Source organism: Carcharhinus amblyrhynchos, chromosome 1 (assembly GCF_965287045.1).
Source record: "Carcharhinus amblyrhynchos chromosome 1, sCarAmb.v2.hapA, whole genome shotgun sequence".
Taxonomy (NCBI): domain Eukaryota; kingdom Metazoa; phylum Chordata; class Chondrichthyes; order Carcharhiniformes; family Carcharhinidae; genus Carcharhinus; species Carcharhinus amblyrhynchos.
This window is the reverse complement of record NC_137324.1, coordinates 86,129,115-86,149,844: the sequence shown is the minus strand read 5'-3', so window position 1 is coordinate 86,149,844 and position 20,730 is coordinate 86,129,115. Positions and strand designations below refer to the sequence as shown.

At 40.8% G+C, this 20,730-nt stretch overlaps 1 protein-coding gene across 15 annotated transcripts in view; it reads left to right on the top strand.

Annotated features, from left to right (window-relative positions):
• Positions 1-20,730, top strand: part of LOC145342637 (LIM and calponin homology domains-containing protein 1-like) — a 334,400-nt gene that overhangs the window by 224,374 nt on the left and 89,296 nt on the right. For 9 of the 15 annotated variants that reach the window (XM_080188266.1, XM_080188238.1, XM_080188260.1 and 6 more), the window contains exons 7-12: positions 958-1,153; positions 2,781-3,033; positions 3,868-4,188; positions 9,400-9,714; positions 12,073-12,330; positions 17,113-17,520. In XM_080188266.1, coding sequence (XP_080044392.1) covers positions 958-1,153; positions 2,781-3,033; positions 3,868-4,188; positions 9,400-9,714; positions 12,073-12,330; positions 17,113-17,520 — 1,751 coding nt within the window. The remainder of the gene's footprint in view (positions 1-957; positions 1,154-2,780; positions 3,034-3,867; positions 4,189-9,399; positions 9,715-12,072; positions 12,331-17,112; positions 17,521-20,730) is intronic. The other 6 variants (XM_080188279.1, XM_080188221.1, XM_080188282.1 and 3 more) reach the window with 4 other exon arrangements.

Here is a 20,730-nt window from a genome sequence, read left to right as displayed (position 1 = left end):
TGTGGAAAGCACTAAGTCATTTGGCCATGTGAAATGAGCACAGAAGCGAACAAGAGCACCACTGTATTTTAACTGTGTGTAATTTCTTGTTAACTTTGTACCGCTGTGGTGAGATATCAGGCACAGCTTTTATTTCAGCCATGGAAAATGCAATGATTAAATTGTCATAAATAATCCAAAATCATATACTTGTGTAAGGTGAAATTGAGACCTTTTTTGAATATACGTGTGCTGATCGGTTATTTGCTACAGCAATTAATGTTCAAGTGATCTTTAATTGCGACAAGGGGTTTATTATAGCACTAGGCTGAGTGCAGCATAGGATGGCTTCCATTGACCTTTCCTTGGGCTAGAGTTGCAGTGTTTAGTATGGGCTTCTTGCCTTGGAAAGAATTCCTAATCAGGGACTGTGAAAGCAGCGATTGTTCTCAATGCTCCGACCGTGTGGGTCAGATGCAAGTGCGTTCATAGCCTTCAAAGCCAATAGCTGGCAAGCAGCAAAGTGCTGGAATGATTTTTTTTAAAAGGGAAGAGGAAAGCTTTTGCATATTTTCATTGCTGATTACCTCTGAAAGCTATTTCTCCTTAACCCAGGAATTTATTTAGTCGGGAGAGAAGGTTGAGCACAAACTTGGTTACATTGCAATCCGCAGATTGTCACTGTGCTCTGGGAATGGCCACAGGCAGAGTTTGGGTGAATGGGTGAAGGGCACAATTGTCACTGTTTGGAGAGCTGTTGGAAAATAAGAGGATATTTTATTCGGAGAACACTGATGTTGAATGTGCATAACTGTACCAAACACAGCCAATATAATCTTTGGACTGTAATACACAAAGTAGAAGACGGAATCGTTGATTTTGTTTCCTTTTTTAACCCTTGAAGATCGGGGTAAGTAATTTCTAATAAAAAATCAATGTCTATCGTAATGAATTATTTCATGTTCTGCCTGTTACCAGGAGATGGAAGATACAGACAGTCCAAAACGAAGCATCCGTGATAGTGGCTACATTGACAGCTGGGACTCTGAACGCAGTGATTCCCTGTCACCTCCCAGACATACCAGGGATGATTCCTTTGATAGTCTGGATTCATTTGGATCACGGTCACAACAGACTCCATCACCTGAGGTGATACTTAGAGGAAGTAGTGACGGTAGGTAGTGATAATGTCCCAGGATGGTATCTGCTACATGCAAGCTCAGCAGTTTGTCGTAAGCCGGGGACTGTTTGCAGCTACGAGTGCACAGTATAAATCTATAAAAACGCGTATGGGTATATGGGGCGATAGTTCATCATTGTACTTCAGAGTTACATGGGGCCAGCAAAGCTCAGTTATACCAGCATTTCCCATATTGCTCTTTGGTGAGGGACAATGCTGCCCTGCGCACACAAACCTGTCCACATACATGAAAATCTCTTAGTACCGTTGGAATGCAGTTTAAATGTCACCCTTGATAACATGACAAATTTTAAACTTTACTTCACACTGAGCTTCAGTTGTACAAAAACAAGCATGAAACTGAAGTAACACGAAAGAGTATCCTGGAGGTTTCATACCACTTTGCTAAGCTGAGATTGGGCAGGTTGGCACCCACATTACACTATGAAGCTTGTGTTGATACAATGCCAAAAAGATTTACATTGATGTAAATGGAAATATAACTGACCCATTAATGTGATATGCATGTGAACCTAATCTGCGAAAGGCGATATTTGACAATAACTGCATCTGACTGAATAACCATTGACCAAAATGCTGAATGAATTGTCCTGCTGTTTACAATGTTCTTTATCAATTATAACAAATTGTGTGCTTTCCAAAAGCAAGCCCAGTAAAAGTCCTAGAGTGAAAAGCAGAAAGCACCCACCCCAGAAATGCCATGAGACTTTTTTAAAGCAGGGATACAATTACAAACTTTGTAATCTTACCCAATGTAAGTAAAGAAAACATACACTTGAATGATTGAGTTTAGGAAATGAAGCATATACGCACTTATCCTAGATAATGTTTCCAGAGAGGTTGTGTGAATGAAAAGATGGCAATGGAAGCTTTCTTTTTCAGCTATTGGAAGAAAATAACAAAGCAGGCAGCAGTTTATGTGAAAAAGTTGGCAGAATTTGGGCAGTTGTAAGAACATGCATTTTGGAAAATAAGGAAACATATGTAACTAAGGCTGCTCACAATCAGAAAAAAGTTCCTTCTTACAAATGTGGTGGTGGTCTGAGTAGGGCTGTTTATAGAAGGTCTATTCTTCTGTACAGAATTATAAGATATAGTAGAGAGAAAAAAAGTGACTTTTAAATGTGGAATGTACCTCTCATTCCAGGATGTATGTTACAAGTGCATTGACAAGGACCATTGTACTAACGAGAATCTTGCACAGGGGCAATTTCAGGATTACAGTGAGATGCTACATCACGGGTTTATTCGGACATGTTGGATCAATGGATATTTTTCATTAGGACCATTTCAGTTGCTGTATAGAAATTGGGATTATCCTGCTTCTTGACATCATTTCTTTGCAACTTCTTTACAGAAGGCAGGATAAAGAAAGAAAACAGGACAGTCCTGATTGGCACTGCATTTCAGAGTGTGGAGAGTGTGTGAGTGGAGGCTCAGGCACATACAGGTCATTAGATTTGACAAGCTACAGGTGAAAAGGAGACAGATTACCTTTTGAGTATCATTGGTCTGTAACTTAATTTAGGCATTGCTAAAAATGTGTCACAACAAAGTGACATGATATTTTCTGACAATATTCTTTTGGATACTCTGAAAGGTCGTGGCAGTGACTCTGAATCAGATATAACACAGAAGGCGCCCGATGTGAAGCGAGACGACATGTCTGTAAGACGTACTTCCTGCAGTGAACCTAAATCATCCTTGCCCTTTAATCAGTACCTACCCAACAAGAGCAACCATACGGCCTATATGCCAGCACCTCTTCGGAAAAAACGGGCAGAGCGAGGAGAAACTTATCGGAAGAGTTGGAGCAACACTACCTCACCTGTAGGAGCAGAGCGACCTTTCAGGTAAGCCACATCATATGGTTGTTTTTATGAATTACCAGTACTAAGTAACAGTCACATGTGATCTAAGCCTTTACATTGATTTGAGGAGCTATACATTGTGATTTAATTATAAATCTAAACATTCTGATCTGATTGTAAATAGTTTTTGTTGCTCATTGTATGGCTTTATTCAACTGGACTATCTTTCTAATCCTGGCAAAGCCCATAGCTGCCTGTTATTGCTCAGTAGAAAACATCTTACATTAGTGTCCAATGAAAATGATTGTGCCATCATCATAAATTTTGACACAGCAATTCGCCCTTCATTTGAATTGCAATAAAAAGAATCAACATGAATGCATTTGGAAATAGTTCAGTTGTGGTAAAATTATTAGTCTGCTGAATAGACATTATTGTCAAATTGTTTGCTTATATTGAATTATTCCAGTTTTTGAGCGAAGGAATCCTCACTGTAAAGCAGTTGACCATGAAGGAGAAGGATGCCGTACTCTTAGCAATGTTCATTTCTTAGTACTGAAACAGAGCAACCTTCAGCTTGAACCTTGTAAATCCAGGTCATACTCTACAACATATTGAAAATGTTGCTGTGAAAAGGGAGTAGCTGAGCTTCACTTAGCTACTATCTTAGCAGCCTGTGGCTAAGGTAATAATTCCAAATGGTATAAGAGCTCCCCTGCACTGGTTTTTGCCTTTCTCCAATGACAGGACACTTGAAGTTAAACTGTATCCCAGTGAAGGTTGTAAATGATCTGTGACACTGCTTACAATGTAAACTGGGTGCTTGTATAAGATCTACAATTTTTTTGCCTTAATATATATCATATAACTCATTAGTCATAGTCACCCTGAGACTATTGAAGAAGAGCAAAATGAAGACGCCTATCAGGATGAGGATTTTGCTGAGACACCATCTACGTTTTTCAAAGTTCAAGGAATTGATGATTCCAAGACAGCAGTGAAACATGAACAAACTCCAATTGGAGATACAGACAGTCTCAAGAAGCAGCTGCAAGTTTGTGTGGCAGAAGATCCAGGGCACAGAGCATCTACAGAAGGTGCAAAATGGGAGAGGAAGGATGAAGAAGAAATTAAGAAGTTGAAACGAATTCAGAAAGCTGGTATCACAGTCATGCCAGCATCAAAGCGATATTGCAGGTCAGCTGTGCGGTGTTGAGCTCTCATAGGTGTGAAATAAAGGCATGAAATTCTATACTGAGGCACAATGTGTTATTGCTTTATTGGGTTTTATTATACCATGGTGTTCCGATATGAGTAATCTTTAAACTGAACATGAGGGAAATTGTGATCAGAGAAAATATTTAAACACAAAGTGATTTCATTTTAATGAAATGTGAAGGTGGTTAATTAATGTGCTTTTAACATGGAAAATGAAAATTCATTTGAAGGGTTTTGGTTTAGAATGATGCTTTTAATTATTTTGAACGATTGATTTTGACATGGTATAATAGGAATCCGTGATGAGGCTGGGAAATGTGTCAGTATAATTTAAGTGTGCTGATTGATGCACATTTTGGTTTGGCCATATTACTTAATTCACGTTAAGCAATAGTTTTTCTGCATTAATGTAGCAAAGTTTTTGGTTAATGACTATTCTGCTGTATTTGAATATTTAAATCACAATAGATAAGTACTACAGATATTGGCTGGATTACTCACCCTAGCATGGCACCATTTATACAACTAACGGTTTGATAGAAATGTTTGTCATTGCACCGCTCAAGCCTTAACGTAGCAACATAGCCATGTCATCAGTTAATGAACATATTCTTGTTAGTCATGCCTAGAAGTTGATTCTTTGACACAGAATGTCGCAGCCCCCTCATTTACCAGGGCTACTCCCCCTAACCTACATATCTTTAGGCATGAAGGGGCAATTTAGCATGACCATTCCACCACATCTTTGGACTGTGGGAGGAAACCAAAGTACCTGAAATAAATCCACGCACACACAGAGAAAATGTGCAAACTTCACACGGATAGTCACCCAAGGCCAGAATTAAACCCAGGTCCCTGGCACTGTGAGGCACCAGTGCTAACCACTGTGCCACCATGCCCCATAGAGATGATTTTAGAAGTTCTTACTCAGAGCACAGACTCTTACCACCAAAACACATTTTGGAAATGTTAATGGATAGAATGTCATGAGAGGCACGTGCTCAAATTCCCACTATGTTTTCTCAGCAGACGAGGGGGCGACACACACTTACAAAATTGCATTTAATATGAGTAAATGTGTGTTACAATATAGAGTGATATGTGGAGGGAAGTGATATCAAATATAGGATTGGGTAAATAAATGTGTATTTCATAATTTCCTGACTCCATCATACTCATTGAGCGCTTCAGTTGATGGGAATTATATTGTGAAAGATATTCTGAGTCTGGACTAGCACTGAGCAATTGGCTAAATTGTGTCACAGATCCACTGGGACATAAAGCTTCCTGTAAGATTGCCGAGTTGGAAAATATCCCAAAGAGTAACATGTAGTATGAATGTGAAATTATTTCATCCTTGAAAGTGTCACTATATACAGGCGTATACTGGCATATACTGGTCATATCCAGATTTTAAGGACAACCATTTTGCCAGCAGTATAGATCAGCAGGCAGACTCTTACTGGATCATATGGCTTGAACTATAGTAATATTGGATTTGACTTCACTGCAGGCCCTGTGGAGATTATAATCCCATATTAATAAATGCAGAAAATGGCAAGGAATAAAGTTTGAGCTGTTACTCATAGTATTTGGACCCTATGTTTTAAACCACTTTAATCCTTACACTCTTATTCTCGATAAAATTATTTATATTTGCAAGTCAAACACAACTTTCTTATAAGAAAATTATGTCAGTGTTCCAGGTTTTCAGCACCAAGAAATTACATCATACTGCACCAGGCATGAAATGGGCAGCTAAGGCTTCAAAATGGCAGGTTGTGTTCTGCATAGAAGTGCAAAATTAGGTTGTGCTAATATAACTAATATTTATATCCAGGTCCTGTGTTAGTTGCAGGACTGTTTTTATGAGCCCATATGGCTTAGTTGCAATCTGATAAAAATCACCCAGCAAATCATGCCAGTAACAGTCAATAAGGACCCTGCTGCATTGTTCTACAAGGGTTCAACCATTCCACATGGGTTAGTTACTGGTTTGTCCTCTTAATTTGCAGGTTAACATTTAGGCCTTTTGTTGGCTATTTTCTGAATTCATCAAGTGGTACTGTCTTTTAGGTATAATTCTGTGCTGGTACTGGGCATTTTATATTTTGAAAATAGATTTATTGCAGTCATGAGCGATCTAGTAGGTTGGCCTTTGGGGCTGAGGGGGGAGTAGGTACAGAAAAAAAACCATAGAGCTGATATTGCTGTTGGCAGAAGCCTCATCGTCATGGATGCCACTGCATCGCTCATGGAATTGACCACTTGCCCCATGTTGGGCAGATTAATGACCAGACTCTGTGTGAAGCCTGACACAAATAGAATCTGGACTCTTCAATGCCCTGAAACATGTGTACAAGCTTACTGGCAGGCTACTCAATGCTTTGCCTGGTGTATTCTCCTAACCTTCTGAAGCTTTGACCCTTGAAGTTGGCACTAGAGTCTTCTACAAAGCAAGCTAGAGCATGATCTTGCTGTCCAGTGAGCTGGCACCTTTGGCATCTGCACTTTGGCCAGGATTTTCCGCTCCTTTTCACGTCAGACAGGTTCGGTAATAAAAGCGGAAAATATCACAAGTGAAAGCATTAACGCGATCGTCTGCTTTCCCGATCTGTGACAGGCCATGTTTCCCGACGTTCACTGTACAATTCTGGGCTGGAATTCTCCGGCCATTCATTCCCCACTACCACCATCACCACCAGAGAAGACGGAGAGTTTGGCGCTCAGTCAAATCTCTGTTCACAGAATCCTACTGCTGTGAATGGCCAGAGAATTCCACTCCTGGTCTCCTTACTTAAGGAGGGATATTCTTGCTTTGGAAGTCATTCACAGAAGATTCGTTAAGCTAATTTCTGGGATGAATGGGTTGCCTTATGAGGAAAGGTTGAGGAGCTTGAATATATATTCATTGGAACTTAGGCAAATGAGTGGTGATCTTATTAAAACATATAGGCCAATATTTTACGACTATGCTTGGATGAGGCTACCCGAGGCCAACAGTGAATTCCATTCTGTGAGCATCGCTCACCCCGATTCTGAGGCGGGTGTACATGTAAAATTCTAGCCGTAGGATGGAATTTTACAAGATTGATTTTAAATATCCACCTAGCGTGAAAAAGGGAGAGTTCCTGATTTACTTTTTGGGCATGTTTTCACACCCAATCTTATGCACTTAGTCACTGAAAAGGTGGTCTGGATATTTCTAGCTGCTGCAGGCAATGGACTGGGCTTAGTTTGCCAGGCAGCCTGTAGAGGGAGCTACTGCGCATGTGAAGACCTCTGCTTCTGCACATGCTTAATAGCAACTTAGGGGTCTGACAGAGAGCAGGCCGCCTTGACCAGCTCCCCTCCCCACAATCATGGGGGCCTGTGGCTGATCGCAAGCCCCACAGCGCATGGGCATCAAGCCCCTGCCACCCAGACTGATCGGGGCCCTTCCCCCGATCTGACAGCAACTGCAGAGCAACAGCAGCCGCCCGATTCGATCTCTTTACAGAGTGCACAGCATTCTCCCCTCCTACCGATCGGTGCCCTGCACCCATTGACCCTGCATCTTGGTAAAGTGCCCAGGTGCCTGCTGGGCAGTGCCAAAGTGCTAGGCTGGCACTGTCCAAGGGGCATGCCCCCCTTGCCCTCTACCTTCCTGGGGGGGCCTCAGTGGCTCCAGTTCCACCAGTGAGGCCAACGGATGTTTTCCTCACCAGAAAGAACCTCTCCCAACGAGGCCGTACAGGCAAGTTATCCCAGATGATTGTATACCAGGCTCGCTACACATATATAAATTAACATTTAAATATATTTAAATAAATTATTGAGCTTCTCATCCATTTCTGGCGAGAGGCTGACCTCGCCAAGAATTTTGTTCTCATAAAATTGAGATGACAAATCGGGTATGATCCTGATTTCTTGGCTCTTGTGTGATTTTACCAACTCACCCCGCCCATCCATCCATAAGATTTTGAGGGGGTTTGACAGGGTAGATGCTGAGGACATGTTTCCTGCTCCCTCCTTGTGGGGATTGTAGAACAAAGGAGCACTTTAAAATAAAGGGTTCCCTCATTTACAATGGAGCTGAGGAGGAATTTCTTCTCTCTGAGGGTCACTCATCTCTTCTACAAAGAGCAGTGGAGGTTGGATCATTGAATATATTTAGTGCAAGGTTTACAGAAAGTTCTGATCTGTAAATGTGTCACAGTTATGAGGGACAAGGAGGAAAGTGGATTTAAAGCCACAAGCAGATCAGATATTGCTTTATTGAATGGTGGACTTTGGGAATAAATTTCACATTGTGCCCCCATGAACAGGATCATGCAGCCCTTGCCTTGTCTCCCTCCCACCTTCTGGTTTTCAGACCAGATCACATTTTTAGGTCCAAATGTCCACATTATGTCCCACAGTTCATTCTATGGTAATATTGTGCTACCTGACTCAAACATTGGATCACATGATATTTCCTACATTGATAAGGAGTTTTAGATTAATGGTTGCAGGGAAATAAATGCCCTTATTTTTATTTAATATTTTTCTAAATGATTGACAGTGACTGTTATCAATAGTTGCACCAACTCTTAGCAAGACTCCGATAATTTGTTTTTAGCTGAGATGCATGATAAACAATGCAATAAAAACTCAGCTTTTCCAAGAGGTTGTGCTATCAATGGGACATCACATGCAGTAAATAGCTTAGCAGAAAATCACTGCTGCACGATAGAACTCAATGTCGAAAACCTCCGATCTCAACCATGGCTAAGATTCTCTGGTGCCACCGCAGTGAATGGAGGTTTGGCTGATTGCCAAATACTCTGTTCTCACTGGCAGTGGGGCAGGTACGGATGAGATCGGAGAATCCTGCCCTTGGGGAATCACGAGTGATCTACCCTGGGATTTCTCCTAAATTACTCACTTTACGCAAGGCATTGCTTGTCGCTGGATCATCTTGGAAAATCATCCTTTTATTACCAGTGTGGAATAAAATGGCATGTGCATGAAAATGGAATGAAAGTTGCAAAGGACTGTGTGTGGAAACAGGCATGGGGAAAAAAATCATCCAAATATAAATACTCACATTTATAGTATTTGAGTGTGGAAGTTTTTCTGCTAACAGCACATAGCCTAATGCTCACCAAGCTGAAAAATTCTGTTGTTTCTATTGGATGACAAGTATTTACAGCTTTTGCCCCTTTACAGTAGACAAGAACAACAATATGAAAATAGTGGGCAAACCACTCCAGATATCATCCTCCGCAGGGAGAATACATTTCTGACAAGTTATCAGGACAACGAGTCAGAATCCGAGGAGGAGGAACAGAAAGTTCCCGATATTGAGAAAGACGACCTTGCTTTGAGGAAGGCCCAGATGCACCAGTCCAAGACCAAAATTGCTGTCAATCAATTCTTACCTGGACCGTGCACAAAGAAAGATAGGGAGCGCTGGCAGAGTATTAAACAATCCACACATAGAACTCCTAGAGCTTCACAAAGTAAAGAGCAAAAAATAGACAGGTGTGCATTATCTTAGTTTGAAATTGGTATCTTTCATTCTATTTTACTGATCTTCGTGCTCTCTTTATTTCTTCCTACAGCCTAATTAACTTTTCTGCTCACAGCCTGCTGGCCAAATTAGAATGAGACCCAATTGTTACAATGGACCAAGCTTTTTGCCAGGACTTTTGGATGGCCCCTTTTGACTGCTTGGAGTCCACATTGGTTCATATTTACCAATTAATTTCAGCACATTCAGGAGCTAGCTGGATAGACATTTAGCAAAGCAAGCAATGGAAGTGTCTGAGAAATAATGTGACTAGCTAAATGGGTCATAGTCTTGTACATACCAACTTCTAGTCAACACATTTTTCTGAAAATTTACTTATCGGTAACCTTGTTGGTTTTCTCGCTTCCACTTTGTGTTTTTTTATTTTGCTTTTTTATATAAAAAATTAATTATATTTTTATTGAAGATTTTTCCATTTTATACAAAAAATGCGACAAAGTCTCAAAGATTGGTAAAGTACAGCAGATGATTTTCAAATATAAGTAGGAAAAGAGAGAAAAAAATACCAACATCGTTGGTTTGGAATATTTATTGTATCAGTGCCTCAACTGTGCTTTTTAAAGTGAAAGGCAGCTTTATTTACTTTAATGATGCATGCACTTGGTATCTCAAGCTATTTCTGGCTTCAACCTTGTATATGAATTTGCTATTATTTTCATAATGCTTCAGTATTGATGTTCAATTTAAAATATTGCAATGAGGAATCAATTTTGAACAATCCACCAAAATGGGTATGGATGCAATAGTGCAGCTGTAATGGTCACCCAATGGATTGAATGATCAGTTCACACCAATAGGCAGTTCCTTGAACCAATGGGAAGTGAATTCCAGTGGCTGCATCTCAATAGGTGAATCGCGTTGGAGATCAGCAGAGGGAAGACTCACCAGTGGTTGGGCCTACCCAGCAGCTAATAGCCAGCTGCAGGATTTTTGTGGGGCTAGGAAAAGCATTTCCCATCCCACCCCGCCCCCCCGGCCCAATGTTCTTGGCCATGACTGGAATGTTTCTGCACCTCGTTTGTTGCAACTGTGTGGAGTGTATCCACATTAACTCTCTCTTGGAAGTCACATCTGGCAGGCCTTGGCCATCAATAGGGTTGCCATTGCTTTCTCTGCTATTTCAAACTGCTGGATGATTTGTAAACAGGATGGTTAGCAGTTCAGAATTCACCAATTATTTTCCTATTTTTTTTTGGTCAAAACTGTACATTCAAAATATATGAAGCAGAAACTCACCAAATTCTCTTTAGATTGACAGTATGTTGTAAACTTCCATTCCCAAATATCCAGTGGAGGAGAAGTGGCTCTGTTCATTTGAAATCATTCTCCCCTTCTAAGTATAGATTGCTTTGCATATTTCTAACACTTTTGTTTTCAGTTTGCAATTTAAAATCTTCACATTGTGAATTTAATTCAGATAGAATATCTTTAATTCCGTAAAAATGCATAGCAGATGCTGAGAAGGATAAATATTGTAAACAAATGTAGACCATGTAAGTTTGCAGTTTGTTTTTGAATACCCAGCTTTTACACAAAAAACCTTACTTCAGTTTTCATGACTTGGGACAGATTAACAGAAGGCCATTCAGCCCTTCAGGCCTGTTCCATTCAATTAGACTGTGTTTATTATGTAGTACAACTCCAGTTACCTGCCATTTCTCCATATCCTTTGACACCCAAACAAAATGTATCGATTTCAGTCTTGAAAATTGACTCAACATCCATAGCTTTTGGCAGGTGAGTTTCCCAACATCTCACTATCCTTCCTGATTCCTAAATGATATGCCTAAGTTTACATCTAAAGATTATGTCCCTGTGCTCATCAGAAAAGTCATGATGCGGAGATGCTGGCGTTGGACTGGGGTAAACACAGTAAGAAGTCTGACAACACCAGGTTTAAGTCCAACTGATTTATTTGACAGTAAACTTGCAAGATTTCGGGGTTTGCCCTGTCGCCTGACGAAGGGGCAAACCCTGAAAGCTTGCGAGTTTACTGTCAAATATATCGGTTGGGCTTAAACCTGGTGTTGTCAGACTTCTTACTGTGCTCATCAGAGAAGACATTTAATAGAATTATGAACCTATTATTTATTTTAACATATTTTTCTGCTTCTGTCTAACCTCATATTCATTCTTATTAATGTGCATTGAAATACCTATGCTGCCACCTTTCTCCTAGTTCCTACTTCACCATATTAATCTGTTGCCAAACAGGCACCTATCTGCAAAACCTCACTTCTTTTCCCTATTTATCTTCTCACTTGATATTCTGTGCTTTTTCCTCTTTTGACCTGCATACAATTGTTCAGCCAAAGTCATGTTCAGGTTGCAGAGAGTGAGGTGGTTGTCCCAGAAAAAGCAGGCGTGCTCCTGAAGTCACAGCAGCAGAATGAGCCTGAAGCGGAAGAGCAGCTGAAAGCCCCAGATATACAGCGTGACGATCTGGCTCGGCGCAAGGCCCTGGGTGGCTTTACCAGTCGGCAAAAGCCTCACACCTTCGTCCATTCCTCTATCACATCAGCTGATATGGAAATATGGCAAAGGCTCAAGCTTTCCACTGACACCAGGTTGTTACTGACCTTGCCTTCTTGTTGTTTCTAATAGAAAACATCATACAGAAAGCTGCTGTTTCAAATGTTCCTGGTCTATTGTATATTTTTGCATAATTTCTTAATCTGTACATATATTTAAAATGATGCTTGAAAAATAATAATTGCCCATCTAAGAACCTCAGTATTACTTACGTGGCGAAAAACTGCAGCAGGCGACGGTGCAGAGGGACCTCGGGGTCCTTGTGCATGAGTCGCAAAAACCCAGCTTGCAGGTGCAGCAGGTGGTCAGGAAGGCGAATGGGATGCTGGCCTTCATAGCGAGGGGGATTGAATATAAAAGTAGGGAGGTCTTGCTGCAGCTGTATAGGGCATTGGTGAGGCCGCAGCTGGAGTACTGTGTGCAGTTTTGGGCGCCGCACCTGCGCAAGGATATTTTGGCCCTGGAGGGAGTGCAGAGGAGGTTTACTAGGCTGATACCGGAGTTGAGGGGATTGAGCTATGAGGAGAGGCTGAATAAACTAGGCTTGTACTCGTTAGAGTTTAGAAGAATGAGGGGAGATCTCATTGAGACGTATAAGATGATGAATGGGATGGATAGGATAGAGGTGGAGAGACTCTTCCCGCTCAAAAAAGACAGTAGGACTAGGGGGCACAGCCTCAAGATAAAGGGGAGGCGATTTAGAACGGAGTTGAGGAGGAACTTCTTCACTCAAAGGGTGGTGAATCTCTGGAATTCTCTGCCTGTTGAAGTGGTGGAGGCTGCCTCGCTAAATATTTTTAAGAAGCGGGTTGATGGGTTTTTGATAAGAGAGGGGATTAAGGGTTATGGGGAGAGGGCGGGAAAGTGGAACTGAGCCACAACAGATCAGCCATGATCTTATTGAATGGCGGGGCAGGCTCGAAGGGCTGGATGGCCTACTCCTGCTCCTATTTCTTATGTTCTTATGTTCTTAATTGCTGAAGTACTTGTTTTTAATTTCATGTGACCAAATTCAATCTATTATTATGCAATACTGGTGTTACAGCGTTTGCATCACTTCCTTTCAGTATTTTACCCATCCCTTGAAGAAGCAAATCAAAACACAATATAACTTGTTATCATATGTCAGATTCTGTTGTCTAATCTAAGATATTTTCTTAAAAGAACACCATTTAAAAGAGAATAACAAAATTACCCGTAATTAAACCAAGTGACCTATGGGAGACTGTGTTGATGCCATGGACTAGTATGTTGCCTTTTATCCTGGGATCACCATTTCTGACAAGGCATGTTGATGGCATTAAGGCCTCATCCTTTTGCTTGCTTATGGACACTAAATGAAATAGATGTGACCATTCTCATCAATATTCTTTGCATGCTTGGAAGTCTAACACAAACTACCCATTAGCAGCATTGGTTTTCAACAAGCTGGCAATGTTAGAGAGAGGCTGAAACAGATGACTATTGTGCAAACCAAATGTGCCACTCTATTTTAATAGGGATGCCCTGATGAACTGTGATTATACCATATTGTTAAGGAAGAATATAAACAGCTTTGTTATCTATTAGTCTGATTCCACCTAACCTAAAGAAATAGAAGGCAGCAAAGCATTCAATCCTATAGCACTGACTGCAACAGTCTTAAGCCTGAAGAAATTGCCAAAATCCCCCTCCCTAAGCGTATCAAGTTTTAATTAGTTTGCCACTTTTAAAGTCAATATTTAGGCCCGTATGTGTAGCTGAAATCTGCAATGATCGCTGCCATTGACTATCCTTCTCTTGGGACTTTTTCCCATTTCATTCACTGAAGCCATCAAATGTGAGGTTTGTCCACTGAAGGTAACAATCAGAGATTCCCTCCACACATGCTGAACCTGAAACAAAAATATTTTCAACGATAGTAAAGTAGATGCAATTTGCATGATCAAACAGTCAACTTAATTATGGGCAAATTCTCTTTTATCATTAAACATGTAATCTTCAGTGTTCTTTTGTCTTAGTCTGTTGCTAAAATACGCACATCCATGCAGACTGAAGTTTTCAAGCAGACTAAAATTCCTGTCTTTTTCAATGTAAGGGATTACTCTTATGTACTTTTTTACTGAATTAGTGAAGGATAAGAATTTTGGCTCCCTGATAGTAAATATGCATCTTTCACTCCTGTGCACAAAACCGCCCTTTCTGGGTGTGCGCACTCTTTAGGTTGCAAATTAATTTTCTTGTTTATCTCCTCAGACAATGTACCAAATTTAATCAATGAGGGTGATTTACACCATGCTTGATATTTTGTCACAGTTATGGGGAGACGCACTGTTCAATGTCAATTTCTCTCTTAATTTTTCCTCTATTTCCCTCTTTTTTTTCTCTCCTGACGGAAGTCAGTCACTTCTAGGATACAGTTCCTTATTTTCCTTCCATTGGCAGCGATGTTTTGCCACCATTTCCATCTGCCTTTGGACTTCTTTACAAGCCATCAGCAGAAGTTTATCAGCAGACAAATAAATCTTTGGATTTAATTTCAGTGATAATCTTGCAGCATATGTAGACCTGAGTGGTTTGCATTAAAACTGTACATTAAGTCAGCATGTTCATAATCAGTGAACACACGAACCAATCAGTCATTCAGCCTTCCAAGCTTGTTCTACCATTCAGCTGAGTTTGTATCTTAACTCTATCTACCCACCTTGGTTGTGAAACCCTCAGCACCAGAGCCTAACAAATTTGAATCAACCTAAGTTTTGACATTTGTGATTGACTTAGCCTGAACAGCTTTTGAGGAGAGAGTTCCAGACTTTTACTGACCTTTACATGTAGAAGTGCTTTGGACATCATCTTTTAGATAGCCCAGTTCTAACTTAAAGGTTATGTTGTTGTTCTGGTCTCCCTACTGGATGAAACAGTTCCTCCCTATTTACCCTATCAAATACATTTATCATTTTAAGCATCTCAGTTATGTCAAAAATTAAACTTATGTTCTTGAGGAAATAGAGGCTTGGTCTATGCAATCTGTCCTCATAACTTACCCCATTAAAGCCCCTGTGTAATGTTGCTGTATCTGTGTTGCACCCCCTCCAACACGTTCCTGAGGTGTGGTGTCCAGAACTGAATATAATACTCCAAAGGGGCTCTTCTGTGGAGCTGAAACAAAACTTTCACCCCTTGATCCCTATCCCCTTGAGAAAAAGATCAACATTGTATTAGCCATTTAAAATATTTATTGTACTGGTTTTTATTCATTTCTATGTTTGTGGCACTAAGTATTTCTGCTCATCTACAGTAACTAGCTTCTCTCCATTTAGAAAATATTCTATTTTTCTTGGGATCAAAGTGGATGACGTTGCACTTTTCCACATTGAACTCTATCTGCCAAGGATTTGCCCACTCACAAACAAATCAAAGTTCTTTTGCAACTTTTAGCGCTACCTAACTTAGTGTTATCAGCAAACCTGGATATACAGATGTCTATTCCATCATCCAAGTCATTTATGAAAATTGTGCAAAGCTGTGATTGATCCCAACACAGATCCTTGGTGGGAGTGGGGATAGATGATGGAGTGGGGGTGGTCACCAATAATCATAATCTGCTGATTTGAGTATATGGCCATTTTCCCTACTCTTTGGCCAGAATCCTGTGCTGCTATTGGCAATAAGTAACAAGGCGGCTGGACACGTAATTGTGCAGGAGGCAAAATGCCAGCTTCCCGACAGTGAGATGAAAGTATGGAATTAAAGTGGCAATAGATTGCAGCAAGCACTGGGAACCTGTTTGTTATTTTGGGCATGTCATGCATACACATGAAAACAGCATTTTGCCAGATTAAATAGTGCCTTTGCAATTAACTCTGCAGTGAATGAGAAACAAGTGCCCTTAGAAAGGGTTGCATGCAGTCAGTGAATAAGCTTCCTAGTGGATTTGGGCTGAGCAGCCAGCATAATTAAGGATACCACGCACCTCGGACATTCTCTCTTCTACCTTTTTCCATCGGGAAAAAGACACAAAAGTCTGAGGTCGTGTACCAGCCGATTCAAGAACAGCCTCTTCCCTGCTGCCATCAGACTTTGAATGGACCTACCGCGCACTAAGTTGATCATTCTCTACACCTTAGTTATGACTCTAACACTGCATTCTGCACTCTCTCTTTCCCTCCTGTATGAACGGATGGTTTGTCTGTATGGTGCGCAAGAAGCAATACTTTTCACTATTTACTAATACATTGGACAATAATAAATCAAATCAAATCAAATCAAAAGCTGTAATCTCAAGGTGTCCACTCACACAGCCAAATTGATGCTGCTGCATTGCATGAAATGAATGCATGTCCAGGTGCCCTTTAAGTATGGTGCCCAGATCTTTGACCCTATGAGGTAATGGCAGGATCATTAATTTCTGCCAACATTCACTGCCAGATTGGTTAGGCACCTCATCCATGAAACCATCTCATTGATTGAGCCCCATGATTGCTTCTGCCTAGCCATCCTGCCTACAAGCAGAAGTCCCCACGTTTCCTGTCCCACCATCAGGACACTCGATATTGCATCAAGATTCCAGCCTTTGTCTGCTGTCTCCTAAAAAATTCCTCATCAAAGCCTCCAATTTTGTATGCTTTCATTTTTACTAACAAAGTGGCTGAAAAAATCATATAATAAACTGAATGTCCTCACAAAACTGACTGGATAGATGATCCTGTTTAGTAGTTTATTGTTCATATTTGTTAAGAGTTTATTTCCATTTTTAATGGATACAAACTAAGGAATTAATAGTCTCTGTTTTCTGCCTTTAATCTTCATTTTTCTTCATTCTGCACAACTTCTTCTAGCGAGGAGACTTCCAAGCCAATTAGAAATTGTTCTGAAATGAAGCCAATGTCTGAAATTGAAATAGAAAGAGCAGCTCAAGATGACCTTGCCTGTCGTAAGGCAAGAAGCAATAGAAGTGCTTCAGGCAGCTGCCAGCGGTTTGTGCACTTTGGCCCAGTGACGGAGATAGATCAGCAACGGTGGGAGAAGCTGAGCATCGCCAGGGCTGGTCCAGACAGTGAGTCAGAGGAAGGGGAAGATAGTTGCACTATCAAAGCCTACACCTGCCATCTCTTACCATCAGTAGCTTCAGCAGTCATGCTCAATCCACAGGACAGTGTAATAGGAGGTGAATCTCAAGTCATTTCTGACAGCGAGGTCAGCTTTCACTTCCAAAATGAGCAAAGGTACATTTTACAACCTCTCCAGTAAGCCTGGGTCAAGAGTGATATAATATTTTCAGTTGCATGGTGTGATTTAATCTCTTAGTAATGCAATGTGTTTGCAATGTAGGGCTGAGGTCTCTTATCTTGTATAACTCTATCTTATTCAAGAATTTTGGCTCTAAAATAGCTTTGTTTTATTGAGACTTCACCCTGCTGTAATGTAGATAGTTTGACATATGTTTTTAATAATAATGGAGATAAAAAAATGGACAATGCAATAGCCTAGACATTGATCATTTATGCTGTTAGAGGTTTCCATTATTCGTATTAACCACTTCACTAGAAATGTATGTTCCTTTAACAGCTTAGTTATATTTCACTTCCTGCGGAGGTGGGTTTCTTTTTTATGGTACAATTGGGATACATTTTGCATATTTTATTCTGCAAAATTGGAAAATATGTTGCTGTATAATGGGAAATATTGGCTTAGGATTATAATTTGTTCTGGTTCATTTCGGTACCATTTGCAACTTTTGGATCACCATATTCATAATGCTTTTTGGTTATGGTCAGTAAAAACTTTCTTACTTCAGATATACTTATCCACAATAATGACTTGCGACACAAGCTTACAGAAAATTTGGTGCAAGGTACAATCACGCCTTCACAGTAAATGAGTTAGAAGTGTTGGAAGGAACTGAAATATTTCAGTGTGGGTGGGTTTCTGTGTGGGTGGCAGGAACCCACTCACTTCTGCCTTTAACACAAGTGTGTTCTATAGTGCACAGGACACAACTATGTCATTCAAATAGGTAAAACACTCAAATTTAACTGTTGGCTCCTGGATTTTCTAGGCTTCTTAGGACAAACTGGAAAAAACAGAGAGAGAGGACAGTGGGGATTGAGCAACTGATATGCTTTAAATACTGATATCAGACACATGCTTCCTTACCCAAGCAAAAGACTTTTTCTCACAGGACTTATTCCAGAAGTTATGCTTCACAATTGTTAACTTTCAGGTCAACATGGGGGCCACTAATGCGACTCTACCTTGGACCGCAGATGAGAGATGGAGCAGTAGCAGCAAGGACAGCAACAGCATGGGTAGCACCAGCAGCCACCTTCTCCCCTTCTCCTCAGCCATCTACTACTCCACAGAATGTTGGGGGGAGGGGGTTGGTGGAGGAGATAATGCCTCCAGCACAAAGTGCTCCGTAACCTCTTCATTGTTTGGAAACCCCTGTTGTCTGGAACTATTTTTAAACAAACCCAAGTATTCCCATATCATCACTGGCATTGTTTTAGTTCAGTATTTTGAGAGCGGAAATGTAGGCGGGAACTCTATCACCTCACCCGCCACTGGAAATCTCCACTGAGCTGGAGTGGGAATTTCCAGTCTTGCCTGAACGAGCTGTAAAATCCCACCTATGGAATATACACAGGTGGACTTTCATCCATTGGGGCTCAGGAAATAAGGGATAGGACTGGCAGCTTGATATTCTGGGATTTAGATGTTTCAGGCATGATGGAGAGGGATGTAAAAGAGGTGGGGAAGTTGCGTTACTGATTAGGGATAATATCACTGCTGTACTGAGGGAGGATGCCTTAAAGGGCTTATTCAGCGAGGCCAAATGGGTAGAGCTCAGGAACAGGAAGGATGCAATTACTTTGATGGAGTTGTACAACAGGCCTCCCAAAGCCAGCAGGAAATAATAGAACAGATATGTGGGCAGATTAGGGAAAAGTGTAGAAACAACAGGGTTATTGTGGTGGCTGATTTTAAATTCTCCTACATTGACTGGGACTCCCTTAGTGCCAGGAGCTTCAATGGGGGAATTTGTTAAGTGCATCCAGGGAGGTTTCTTGAAGCAAAATGTAAATAGTCCAACTAGGGAAGGGACCATACTGGCCCTGGTCTTGGGGAATGAATCCGCCAAGGTGATCAGAGTTTCAGTGGGAGAGATTTTGGGAACAGTGACCATAATTTTGTAAGTTTTAAGATAAGAATAAGAGTAGTCCTGAAGTGAAAGTACTAAACTGGAAGAAAGCTAACGACAACAATATTAAGCAGAACTGGAGAATGCAGATTGGGGCAGTTTGAGGGTAAATCCACATCTGTCATGTGGGAATCTTTTAAAGGTCAGTTGATTAGAGCTCAGGACCAGCATGTTCCTGTGAAAATGAAGGATAAGAATGGTAAGATTCAGCAACCTTGCATGACAAGAGCAATTGTAAACTTAGTCAAAAAGGAAAAGGAGGTATACATAGGTTTAGGAAACTGAAGACTGAAAGAATGTAACAAAAGCAGAAAAGAACTTAAACAAGGAGTTAGAAAGGCCATGAAATGTCCTTGACAAACAGGATTAAGGAAAATCCCAGGGTATTTTGTACATATATAAGGAGCAAGAGGGTAGCTAAGGAAAGGGTAGATTCACTGAAGGAATTTATGCTTGGAGCCAGAGAAAGTGGATGAGATCCTTAACGAATACTTCGCATTCACAAGGAAAAGGACATGGCGGATGGTGAGTCTGGAGATGCGTATGTTGGTATTTTAGGTCATAATATAAAAAAGGAGGTGGTGTTCGGTGTTTTGAAAGGCATTAAAATAGACAAGTTGGGAACTATCCCAGACTACTGAGATAGGCGAAGGAGGAAATTGCTGAGTCCTTGTACAAAATCTTTGTACCTTCTTTAACCACAGGAGAGGTTCCAGAGGACTGGAGAATAGCAAATGTTGTTCCTTTATTTACGAAGGGCAATAAGATCACAAGCCTTACATCAGTGGTAGGGAAATTATTGGAGAAGATTCTTGGGGATTGGATTTATTCACATTTGGAAAAATATGAACTTATTAGCGATGCAGCATGGCTTTGTGCAGGGAAGGTTGTGTCTCATAATCCTGCTTTTTGAGGAAGTGACAGAGATGATTGTTGAAGGTAGGGCGGTGGATGTTGTCTACATGGACTTTAGCAAGGCCTTTAACAAAATCCCTCATGGCAGGCTCAAATAGAAGGTGAAGTGACATGGGAGCCGCAGTGGGCTAGTAAGATGAATACAGAACTGAGTCATAGATGACAAAGAGTAGCAGTGGAAGAGTATTTTTCTGGCTGGAAATCTGTGACCAGTGGTGTTCTGCAGGGATCAGTGCTGAGACCCCTGTTTGTAATACATGTAAATGATTTGGAGGAGAATGTAGGTGGTCTGATTAGTAAGTTTGTGGATGGCACAAAACTGGGGGAGCTGCAAATAGTG